The sequence below is a fragment of the Mobula hypostoma genome, chromosome X2 (assembly GCF_963921235.1).
Source record: "Mobula hypostoma chromosome X2, sMobHyp1.1, whole genome shotgun sequence".
Classification (NCBI taxonomy): Eukaryota; Metazoa; Chordata; class Chondrichthyes; order Myliobatiformes; family Myliobatidae; genus Mobula; species Mobula hypostoma.
The window spans coordinates 24,102,186-24,114,840 of record NC_086129.1 but is presented as its reverse complement, the minus strand read 5'-3'; the positions used below and the strand labels follow the sequence as shown (position 1 = coordinate 24,114,840).

The 12,655-nt window shown below is 43.7% G+C and overlaps 1 protein-coding gene across 1 annotated transcript in view; it reads right to left on the bottom strand.

The window, feature by feature from the left end:
- The window catches only part of LOC134341007 (arginyl-tRNA--protein transferase 1-like), a 99,899-nt gene that overhangs the window by 11,112 nt on the left and 76,132 nt on the right, over positions 1 to 12,655 (bottom strand). The window contains exons 9-10 of the mRNA XM_063038697.1: positions 9,371 to 9,552; positions 8,328 to 8,427 (exon numbers count right to left, since the gene is read on the bottom strand). Of these exons, the coding sequence (XP_062894767.1) occupies positions 8,328 to 8,427; positions 9,371 to 9,552 (282 nt within the window). The remainder of the gene's footprint in view (positions 1 to 8,327; positions 8,428 to 9,370; positions 9,553 to 12,655) is intronic.

Here is a 12,655-nt window from a genome sequence, read left to right as displayed (position 1 = left end):
GAAAACCTACACATTCCACGGGGAAAACGTACAGAGACTCCTTACAGAATGCTGCTGGAATTGAACTCTGCACTCCTGAATGTCCCAAGCTGTAATAGAGTCACACTAACTACTACGCTACCATGGCGCCCAATTGTGAGGCCTCACCTGGAATATTGTGTGCAGTTTTGGTCCCCTTAACAAAATATAGTAGCATTGGAGGCAATACAGAGGAGAATCACCAGGCTAATTCCTGGGATAACAGGATCATCTTAACAAGAGAGACTAAACAGCTTTGGCCTATATACTTTAGAATGAGCATTGATCTGATTCAAATATGCAAGATTCTAGGGGGGCTTAACAACATCAATGTAGAGATGGGGGGCCATAACTACAAGAGGACAGTCATTTAAATTGAGGTACATAGAAATTCTTTCTTGCAGAGGGTGGCAACTCCCTGCTCTGTTGGTTCATGTTAAAAGTATTTAAAGCAGAGGTGAAGAATGATTTGATAGATTGGGGAAAAGAGGGGTATGGGAAATGAGAAAGCCAGCTGTGATCATATTAAATGATGAGGTGATCTTGAAGGGCCTGATAACCTTGTCCTGCTCCTATTGTGTTCTTTTGCTCACTTTGTGAACAAGTTGAGAGTTTACAACAATCTGATGTTTTATAGTCATGAATTCATGCACGATGTGTGGAGTAAATACTTCAGCTGAAATATTAATTGACTTGGATGAAGTCAAAGGAATGGTTACTAAATTTATTGATAACATGAGGAGAATCAGGAAAGTAAACTGGAAGGCATCTACAAATGGATGTGCCAGGTTACTGCCTCCCTTCACAGGTGACACCATTTCAGCCTTTAACAGTGACCCCCACCCCCACAGATCTAGATCATCCCACATGGATAAACATCCTCTGCCATAATGCTTTGGTAGGTGAGTGGGAAAACACCTGGCAAGTGTAGTATTAATATGGAAAATTGTGAAATTATCCATTTTGACAGGCAAATAAAAAAGACATCATCTAAATGGTGAAAGAGACCGTGTTAGGGATCTGGAGCTGCAGCTTGATGACCTACTGCTTATCAGGGAAAGTGAAGAGGTGATAGACAGGAGCTACAGGGAGGTAGTCATCCCTAGGCTACAGGGGTCAGAAAACTGGGTCACTGTCAGGAGAGGGAAAGAAAATGCCTGGATAGTGGAGAGCACCCCTGTGGCTGTCCCCCTCAGCAACAGATATCTTGTTCTGGATGCTGTTGAGGGGGATGACCTGACAGACAGTCGACGCCCAAGGTGACCGGGTCTCTGGCACTGAGCCTGGCGCTGTTGTGCAGGAGAGAAGGAGGGAGAAGAGGAATGCGGTAGTCATAGGGGATTCCAAGTCAGGGGAACGGACAGGAGATTCTGTGAGCCTGATAGAGATACCTGCATGGTGTGTTGCCTCCCAGGTGCCAGGGTACGGGATGTCTTGGATCGGGTCCTGAATATTCTGAAGGGAGAAGGCGAGCAGCCAGTTGTCTAGGTACATGTTGGTACCAATGACATAGATAGGAGAAGGGAGGAGGTCCTGAAGAGAGATTTCCGGGAGTTAGGAAGGAAGCTGAGAAGCAGGACCTCCAGGGTAGTAATCTCAGGATTGCTACCTGTGTCACGTGCAAGCGAGGGCAAGAATAGTAGGATCAGGCAGATGAATGCCTGGCTGAGAGACTGGTGCAGAGGGTAAGGCTTCAGATTCTTGGATCATTGGGATCTCTTCTGGGGAAAGTATGACCTGTTCAAAATGGACGGGTTACACCTGAACCCGAAGGGGAGCAATATCCTGGCGGGAAGGTTTAATAGAGCTGTTAGGGAGGGTTTAAACTAATTTGGCAGGGGGATGGGAACCGGAATGATAGAGCGGAGGAGGGGGAAAACAGAAATAAATCTAAGATAGTGAGCAGTAAAGATGTCAGGAAAGACAGGCAGGTGATGGGGCAAATCTGCAGCCATTGGGATGAGTTGCAGTGCAATCAAAGCAAAAAGTACCAAATACTGGTCTTAAGGTGTTGTACTTAAATGCACACAGCATAAGGAATAAGGTGGATGATCTCGTCGTACAGCTACAGATTGGCAGGTATGATATTGTGGCCATCACTGAGACGTGGCTAAAGGATGCATGTCTCTGGGAGCTGAACGTCCAAGGATACACGGTGTATTGGAAAGATAGGAAGGTAGGCAGAGGGGGTGGCATGGCTTTATTGGTAAGAAATGATATTAAATCATTAGAAAGAGGTGACATAGGATCAGAAGGTGCAGAATCTTTATGGGTTGAGCTAAGAAATTGCAGGGGTAAAAGGACCCTGATGGTAGTTATATACAGGCCTCCAAACAGCTGCAGTGATGTGGACTACAAATTACAACAGGAAATAGAAAAGGCTTGTCAGAAGGGCAGTGTTCTGATAATTGTGGGGGATTTTAACATGCGAGTGGATAAGGAAAATCAGGTCAGCACTGGATCTCAAGAGAGAGAATTTGTAGAATGTCTGCGAGATGGCTTTTTAGAACAGCTTGTTGTTGAGCCCATTAGGGGATCGGCTGTACTGGATTGGGTATTGTGTAATGATCCAGAGGTGATTAGAGAGATTGAGGTGAAGGAACCCTTAGGAGACAGTGATCGTAACATGATTGAGTTCACTGTGAAATTTGAAAAAGAGAAGCCGAAATCCGATGTGTCGGTATTTCAGTGGAGTAAAGGAAATTACAATGGCATGAGAGCAGAACTGGCCAAAGTTGACTGGAAAGGGACACTAGCGGGAAGGACTGCAGAGCAGCAGTGGCTGGAGTTTATGCGAGAAGTGAGGAAGGTGCAAGACAGATATATTCCAAAAAAGAAGAAATTTTCAAATGGGAAAAGGATGCAGCCGTGGCTGACAAGAGAAGTCAAAGCCAAAGTTAAAGCAAAGGAGAGGGCATACAAGGAAGCAAAAATTAGTGGGAAGACAGAGGATTGGGAAGTTTTTAAAAGCTTACAAAAGGAAACTAAGAAGGCCATTAAGAGGGAAAAGATGAACTATGAAAGGAAGCTAGCAAATAATATCAAAGAGGATACTAAAAGCTTTTTCAAGTATATAAAGAGTAAAAGACAGGTGAGAGTAGATATAGGACCGATAGAAAATGATGCTGGAGAAATTGTAATGGGAGATAAGGAGATGGCAGAGGAACTGAACGAGTATTTTGCATCAGTCTTCACTGAGGAAGACATCAGCAGTATACCGGACACTCAAGGGTGGCACGGAAGAGAAGTGTGCGCAGTCACAATTACGACAGAGAAAGTACTCAGGAAGCTGAATAGGCTGAAGGTAGATAAATCTCCTGGACCAGATGGAATGCACCCTTGTGTTCTGAAGGAAGTAGCTGTGGAGATTGCGGAGGCATCAGCGATGATCTTTCAAAAGTCGATAGATTCTGGCATGGTTCTGGAAGACTGGAAGATTGCAAATGTCACTCCGCTATTTAAGAAGGGGGCAAGGAAGCAAAAAGGAAATTATAGATCTGTTAGCTTGACATCAGTGGTTGGGAAGTTGTTGGAGTCGATTGTCAAGGATGAGGTTATGGAGTACCTGGAGGCATATGACAAGATAGGCAGAACTCAACATGGATTCCTTAAAGGAAAATCCTGCCTGACAAGCCTATTACAATTTTTTGAGGAAATTACAAGTAGGCTAGACAAGGGAGATGCAGTGGATGTTGTATATTTGGACTTTCAGAAAGCCTTTGACAAGGTGCCACACATGAGGCTACTTAACAAGATAAAAGCCCATGGAATTACGGGAAAGTTACATACGTGGATAGGGCGTTGGCTGATTGGCAGGAAACAGAGAGTGGGAATAAAGGGATCCTATTCTGGTTGGCTGCTGGTTACCAGTGGTGTTCCACAGGGATCAGTGTTGGGGCCGCTTCTTTTTACGTTGTACATCAACAATTTGGATTATGGAATAGATCACAAGATCACAAGACAAAGGAGCAGAAGTAGGCCATTCAGCCTATCGAGTCTGCTCTGCCACTCTACCATGAGCTATCCTATTCTCCCATCTAGTTCCAATTTCCGGCTTTTTCCCCATATCCCTTGATATCCTGACTAATTAGATACCTATCAATCTCCTCCTTAAACACCCTCAATGACTGGGCCTCCACAGCTGTATGTGGCAACGAATTCTACAAATCCACGACACTCTGGCTAAAAAAAAATCTCTCCTCATCTCCGTTTTAACTGGGTACTCTCTAATTCTAAGACTATGGCCTTTTGTCCTGGACTCACCCACCAAGGGAAACAGCCTTTCCACATCTACTCTGTCCAACCCTTTCAACATTCGAAATGTTTCTATGAGATCCCCTCTCATTCTTCTATACCCTAATGAATACAGTCCAAGAGCCGACAAACGCTCCTCATATGTTAGCCTCTGCATTCCAGGAATCATCCTCGTAAATCTTCTCCGAACTCTCTCCAACATCAGTACACTCCTTCTAAGACAGGGGGCCCAAAACTGCACACAGTATTCCAAATGAGATCTCACCAGTGCCCCATAGAGCCTCATCAACACCTCCTTACTCTTATACACTATTCCTCTTGAAATGAATGCCAACATAGCATTCGCTTTCCTTACCGCCGATCCAACTTGGTGGTTAACCTTTAGGGTATCCTGCACGAGGACCCCCAAGTCCCTTTGCACTTCCGATTTTTGAATTTTCTCCCCATCTAAATAATAATCTGCCCGATTATTTCTTCTTCCGAAATGTACAACCGTACATTTGTCAACGTTGTATCTCATCTGCCATTTCTTTGCCCACTCTCCTAAACTGACTAAGTCTCTCTGCACCCTTTCCGTTTCTTCACACTTCCTGCTCCTCCACCTATCTTGGTATCATCCGCAAACTTGGCCACAAAACCATTTAATCCATAATCCAAATCATCGATATACATTGTAAAAAGAAGCGGCCCCAACACCAACCCCTGCGGAACACCACTAGTAACCGGCAACCAATCAGAATAGGATCCCTTTATTCCCACCCTTTGCTTTCTGCCTATCAGCCAGTGCTCCACCCATTTCAATATCTTTCCCATAATTCCATGGGCTCTCATCTTATTAAGCAGCCTCATATGCGGCACCTTATCGAAGGCCTTTTGAAAATCCAAATACACAACATCCACAGCCTCTCCCTTGTCAATCTTATTTGAGATAACCTCAAAAAATTCCAATAGGTTGGTGAGGCAGGATCTTCCCTTCATGAAACTATGCTGGCTTGGGCCTATCTTGTCTTGCACCTCAAGGTAAATACATAAGTAAATCTTATTCCATATACTTCATACAGTATATGTATATTGAATAGATTAGAAATCATGCAAAAAACAGAAATACTGTATATTAAAAAAAGTGAGGTAATGTCCAAGGGTTCAATGTCCATTTAGGAATCGGATGGCAGAGGGGAAGAAGCTGTTCCTGAATTGCTAACTGTGTGCCTTCAGGCTTCTGTACCTCCTACTTGATGGTAACAGTGAGAAAAGGGCATGCCTTGGGTGCTGGGTGTCCTTAATAATGGATAGTGCCTTTCTGAGACTCTGCTCCTTGAGGATGTCCTGGGTACTTTATAGAAGGAGCTGACTAGATTTACAACCCTCTGCAGCTTCTTTCGGTCCTGTGCAGTAGCTCCAGATGGCTTTGTGGCTAAGTTTGCTGATGATACAAAGAGATAGGTGGAGGGGCCGGTAGTGCTGAGGAAATAGAGTCTGCAGAGAGACTTGGATAGATTGGAAGAATGGGCAAAGAAGTGGCAAATTAAATACAATGTTGTAAAGTGTACGATTATGCACTTTGGCAGAAGGAATAAACGGGCAGACTATTATTTAAATGGAGAGAGAATTCAAAGTTCTGAGATGCAACGGGACTTGGGAGTCCTCGTGCAGGATACCCTTAAAGTTAACCTTCAGGTTAAGTTGGTGGTGAAGAAGGCGAATGCAATATTGGCATTCATTTCTAGAGGAATAGAGTATAGGAGCAGGGATGTGATGTTGAGGCTCTATAAGGCGCTGGTAAGACCTCACTTGGAGTACTGTGGGCAGTTTTGGGCTCCTTATTTAAGAAAGGATGTGCTGACGTTGGAGAGGGTACAGAGAAGATTCACTAGAATGATTCTGGGAATGAGAGGGTTAACATATGAGGAACATTTGTCCACTCTTGGACTGTATTCCTTGGCATTTAGAAGAATGATGGGGGACCTCACAGAAACATTTCGAATGTTAAAAGGCATGGACAGAGTGGATGTGGCAAAGTTGTTTCCTATGATGGGGCAGTCTAGTACGAGAGGGCATGACTTAAGGATTGAAAGGCGCCCATTCAGAACAGAGATGCGAAGAAATTTTTTTTGGCCAGAGCGTGGTGAATCTATGGAATTTGTTGCCACGGGCGGCGGTGGAGGCCAAGTCATTGGGTGTATTTAAGGCAGAGACTGATAGGTATCTGAGTAGCCAGGGCATCAAAGGTTATGGTGAGAAGGAGGGGGAGTGGGACTAAATGGGAGAATGGATCAGCTCATGATAAGATGGCGGAGCAGACTCGATGGGCCGAATGGCCAACTTCTGCTCCTTTGTCTTATGGTCTTATGGAAAGTTTGTAGAGCTCTGAAATTCAGAGGGACCTGGATGATCACAAATAATCTGGAAACCAAACAGCATATCATCATTTATTGGTAGGGAAATTGGATACAAAAGTAGGACTATTATGCTTTAGTTATATTGTGTGTTGGGGAACCACATCTAGGGTACTAATCACAGCATTTAAATCTTTATTTAAGGATGTAGTTGCATTGGAAGCAGTTGAGAAAAGGTTCACTAAACCCACTCCTGGAGTGGGCAGGTCTTCTTATTGGGAAAGGTTGGACAAGCTAGGTTTATACCTGTTGAGGTTTAAAAGAATGAGAAGGGGTTTGATGGTAACCTACAACGTCCTGAGGCATTTTTAGTGAATGCAGAGAGGGTATTGTGGAAGAATCTAGATTTAGGGATCACTGTTCAGAATTAAGGGGTCATGTATTTAAGATGAGGGTCGTGTTACCTGTGAAGTGAGGTAGTACTTGTCACATGATGTCATTACCACCTGTGGCACAATGATGAGACCTCAACACGGCAATGTTGGCCTTAATAATTATGTCAACTTCTATGATACAAAGATATCAGCTGTGACAAGGTCATCCCACCCATGACAATTGTATTGTCAAGTAGCCCTACAAGAAGAAAGGAGAATCAAAATGTAAAAGGCATTAGAAGAAATAAGATCAAGCAACACACATCAAAGTTGCTGGTGAACGCAGCAGGCCAGGCAGCATCTCTAGGAAGAGGTGCAGTCGACGTTTTAGGCCAAGACCCTTCGTCAGGACTAACTGAAGGAAGAGTGAGTAAGGGATTTGAAAGTTGGAGGGGGAGGGGGAGATCCAAAATTATAGGAGAAGACAGGAGGGGGAGGGATGGAGCCAAGAGCTGGACAGGTGATAGGCAAAAGGGATACGAGAGGATCATGGGACAGGAGGTCCGGGAAGAAAGACAAGGGGGGGGGACCCAGAGGATGGGCAAGGGGTATATTCAGAGGGACAGAGGGAGAAAAAGGAGAGTGAGAGAAAGAATGTGTGTATAAAAATAAGTAACAGATGGGGTACGAGGGGGAGGTGGGGCATTAGCGGAAATTAGAGAAGTCGATGTTCATGCCATCAGGTTGGAGGCTACCCAGACGGAATATAAGGTGTTGTTCCTCCAACCTGAGTGTGGCTTCATCTTTACAGTAGAGGAGGCCATGGATAGACATGTCAGAATGGGAATGGGATGTGGTACAGTAGAGGAGGCCAATAAGATATTGTGAGAAGACATTCGAGACTGTAGATGTTGGAATCTGGAGCAAAAAACAAGCCTCTGGATGAACTCAGCAGGCTGAGCAGCAATTGTGTAGGCAAAGTGATGGTCACTTATCCCTCTTTAGAATATTTTATGGCAGAGGTAGCTAGATTCTTGATAAACAAGGGATTGTAAGAGAACCATGGGAGGACAGGAATGTGATATTGAGATTTTAATGGTTTCTGTCATTAAATGAAGAAACCCATGCAGACACAGGAGGAAAAATGTGCAAACTCCACACAAACAGAGGTCAGCATGGAATCCAGGTCACTAGAGATGTGAGAGTGTGTTTCTACTAGATAAGGCACTGTGCCAGACTTGTACAATCACAACACTCATACTTAACTTGCAGCTGATTTCTCACCTGATCCATGCAATGCTAGAATAAAATCTGTCCAAGGTTTCCTGAAGACAATCATGCTTACCTTGTATTTTACTTTAACACATGAATGCACATAAGGGCCCAAGTAATAATACTTCATTCTTGGAACCTTCTCATTCAGTCTTTGGGTTAGTGCTATTTCCCTGGAAGACAGCAGAAGCAGTATCACACTTAGAAGCCTGTTATAACTCAGGTCTCTCTCCCTAAGATAAAGCATCATTTCAATGTGGAACAAACCTCTTCCTCAGCTCTTTACTATTGAGAGCAGCAAATACAGAGGCAGTCAAGTATATTGGAGGCTGAGATTGATCTTTGGACAGAAGGGGAATTCAGGGTTTCAGGAGGTGGAATTCATCCTCCCACTCCCTTGAGCTGGGTCCACCTCTATCCAGAAGTGTGCAGCCAGCATTGTGGCTGGCCTTCCCGCTTCATGTTCCATAAACGTGAACTCATCCAAAGCTTTGTTAGCATCTCTTAACACTAAGCATTCATCTCCAAACTTATTTCATCCTATTCTTCCATCACTCTGTTTTACATTGGCTCCCAAATGTGGTAATACCACGTTTTGGACTCTCATCCTTATATCCCTCTGTGGGTCTTTACCCACCACCCTCACAGTCTCCACCTTAACCATTTGCACCCTGAACCCCCTCCCCACCACCAACCTCCAACTGTAACCTCCCACAATCATCCAGGTTGTCTACTTCCTCTAATTCTGACCCTCTCATACATCTCAGATCATTAATCACTCTATCATTAGGAGCCTTTCCAGAACTCTCAAAAAAAAATCAGTCGGTCTTGAACCCTTCTCTTACCGACAGGGAGGAGAGCATTGCATCACAATTGGCAAGTATAAATATGCTGGTTTTCCTCTGTAATGAACCTTGGCTGTTAAAGGGCTTGCTGAAGCAGGATACAGATTGGGATTCTTGAAATGATCTGGTTGGTGTTCTACGTGAATTTCCAGTCATTAAGATAATTGACTGATGGATTACAGTCCAAGTTTTTTACTAGCAAATAACCTGTACTAGGAATGACAAATTTTTAACATTTCATTTATACAATTCCTGTTTCCCTGAAAAATACCTGAGAGCAGAGTAGACTCCCAATGAGAGAGAGGAGTAATCTGGATCATAGCACAAGTACTGTGAGTTAATTCCTTCAGGTAGTATGTCCAATAATCCAAGAGCTATAATCTTCCCGTCCAGCAGGAACTGTTCAATGAAAGAGCCATAGCCAGTGTCTGGGCCATCAGCAGGATCCTCCCCCTGTGAGCGAGACAATGGAAGCAGGGTTAGGGTAGTTTCAGCAGTGGATCACAGCATGCTTTCTCTAAACCTCTGTCTACTCCATCACAAGTGCAGATTGCCCACTAATTCAAGACAGGCATTGCAAGCAGGTTGCACACATTCGGTTTTTGGAAACTGGGTAATGATGTTTTAAAATAAGCCTGCTGTTGTACAATTAAAACAGCTGGTAAAATAGGGAGCTTTCACATGTGATGTGTTGTTGATAGGAATCATAATCACCTGCTTGGGCCTGCTGGGACCTACCAGCTATTTCTGGGGCACAACGTCTTGTGTGAGTCTGTGTTTATCTGTGTCTATACATATAAGGTCTTTGAACATTCACCAGCAATAATATTATTTTTAAAGTATTAAATTTCTTGTTAATATTCATCCCTTAAATCACAATAAATGGCAGCTATATGGTGTCAAATTACAGATTTTCTCCAAGTTGTAGAAGTGAACATTTTTGCATTTTTTCCTATTGTCACAGAGTGAATGAAGTGTGAAAATCCCTCTGAAGGATGTCCATTAAATGCACACTCATTAGTCGCCATATAGGTTAGATTTAAGGGTTAATTTTTCAAACATTATTTGCCCTTGCTTAGTGCTTCTTCCAGGCATTGTTCAAGATGGAGGACGAAGTCATCAGATATGTTGGTAATCAGGTTTCCTTGCCCCTGTTTGACCTGATGCCATGACAGTTTGTGGGGTTGTGAATCAAGCATTGGGGACTCATGGGGCCACACTCTCATACCTGTCTTCCATTGTGTTATCGGGGAGGAAGTGCAAGACATACAGGTGAAATATGAAAGAGGAGATAGGCAGGTTGTCCGCAAGATTAGTTCAATGAGTACCACATGAGTCTCAAGCAGTGTGTGGACCACTCTCTCAACTTGAACACCAGTCCCCACATAATTATGAAGAAAGACTTGCAAGATCAACTTGATTGTATTTTTATTTCTTTCCGAACCCAGATGCTGGGTGGAAACCGCAGTCCTGATGCAGTGTCTCAAAATATAAACAATTCCTCCCCCCCTCCCCCCCCCCCCACACACACACACACACACACACACACACAGATTCTGCTCAGCCCGCTGAATTCCTCCAGCAGATTGTTTGTTCCAAATACACAAATACTGGGTGTTCTATCCGGTTTGACTCTGTGTTTCAGCGTGGTGACTTAGATATTACAGAATAGGTTGCTAGGCTATATGGAAATGTATTTCTATCATATTGATCCCTGATTTAGGAGCAGTCCTCAATTAACATATCCAATTGTAAGACAGGTAGCCAGCTGAACTTCTCATCTTGGAGACCTACCTTTGAACACTAATATTGTAAGTAGATGTAGGAGTAGGTTACATGGCCCTCTGTGCCTGCTCTACCATTCAATAATATGATGGCTGATCTTATACCTCAGCACCACCTTCCCGTGTTAAACCCAAATCCCTCGATCTATCACTCTTAGTCTTCACTCACTGTCTGAGCTTTCACAGTGCTGCGGAGTAGAGAATTCAACAGATTCACTTCCAGATATGTAAAGAAATGTCTTCACATCTCAGTTCTGAATGGCTGACCCCGTACTTTGAGACTGTGACACCTAGCTCTAGATATCAGTTTCAGGAAACGTTAACCGTGCATCTACTAGGTCAACCCCCTTAAGAATTGTGTTTCTTTCAATGAAATCACCCCTTATTTTTCTATATATAGGCCTTGTCTACTTATTCTCTCCTCATGGATGGCCACCACTGCACCTCCCTGCCCTCCTCCACCTACTCCAGCCCAGGAATCAATACCTCAAATGGTAGGACAACCGGATCTAGGTGATGTCTCACTGGGGCATAGATTAAGGATAAGAGGGAAAAGATCTAAAAGGGACCAAGTGGTGGTGAGCATGTGGAACAAATTGCTAGAGGAATTGGTACAATGGTATCATTTAAGAAGAACTTCAATAGACACATGGAGGGGCATGGCTTAGAGGAATATAGGCCAAAGGGTCTGTATCTGTGCTGTATTGCTCTATGACTCTCAGAAGGTCATCTCTATTTCTAAATTCCAAGGAATACAGACTCAAGTTGTGTAGCCTTTCTTAATGCAACAACACTCTCATCCTAGGAATTAGCCCAGTGAATCTCCTTTGGACAGACTCCAAGGATGAAAGACATATTTCTGTTTGTAGCCCCCACAACATCAACATCCCAAAGGTCACCATTGACTAGAAACTCAATTGGACCAACTATGTGAAAATTGTGACTACTTGGTCAGAGGCTGGATATAACTGACTTCCTGACATCCTGAAGACTTTTCCAGCATCTACAAAGCAATAGAATTCTACAATCTGTAGCTTTTTTTATTTTGTCTCCAGCCTTTGTTGCCACCTCCACCCCTCTTGGCTTCATCTGCCTATCCAACCCCTCTTCACTTGGATCCACCTGCTCCTTTCCAGCTCCTTCATCCCTCCTCCTTCTTCCCTCACTTCTTTATACAGGCTATCCTCCCTATACACTCCCAGTCCTGCTGCTGGATGTCAACCCAAGATGTCAGCATCCCTTTTCCTCCAGAAGCCTGGCAACATCCAGGGCTAAGCAGCCGATGCGATTGATACCCCACTCAACACAAGGGCACAATGGATGTGGTATGTGCAATATGCAAGATACGTTGCTGTTACTTGGCCTTAAATCTTGATCTCTACCACCAAAAGGAACAAAGGCAGCAGGCACATAGGAACACCTCTACCTGCAGGATCCTCTCCAAGTCACACAACATACTGACTTGGAAAATATATCACCATTCTTTGTTGGGTCTAAATTTTGGGCTTCTATCCCGAAAGGTACTGTGATAGCACCACCAAAAGAAGGTCAACAAGAAAATCACCTTAATCTTTTCAAGGGCAATTAGGGACAAACAACTAATGCTAGCTTTTTATAAAATTTGGAACATGTATGCAAAAAAATGCTGTGTTGAGATCTGCTGTTATGAGGGCATCATACAGATTTAGCGCATTTTTGCGGAAAGAAGGCATATACTTTACCCGATAACTAAGGTCTATATATTCACAAGAGTCTGCAGATGCCAGAATCCA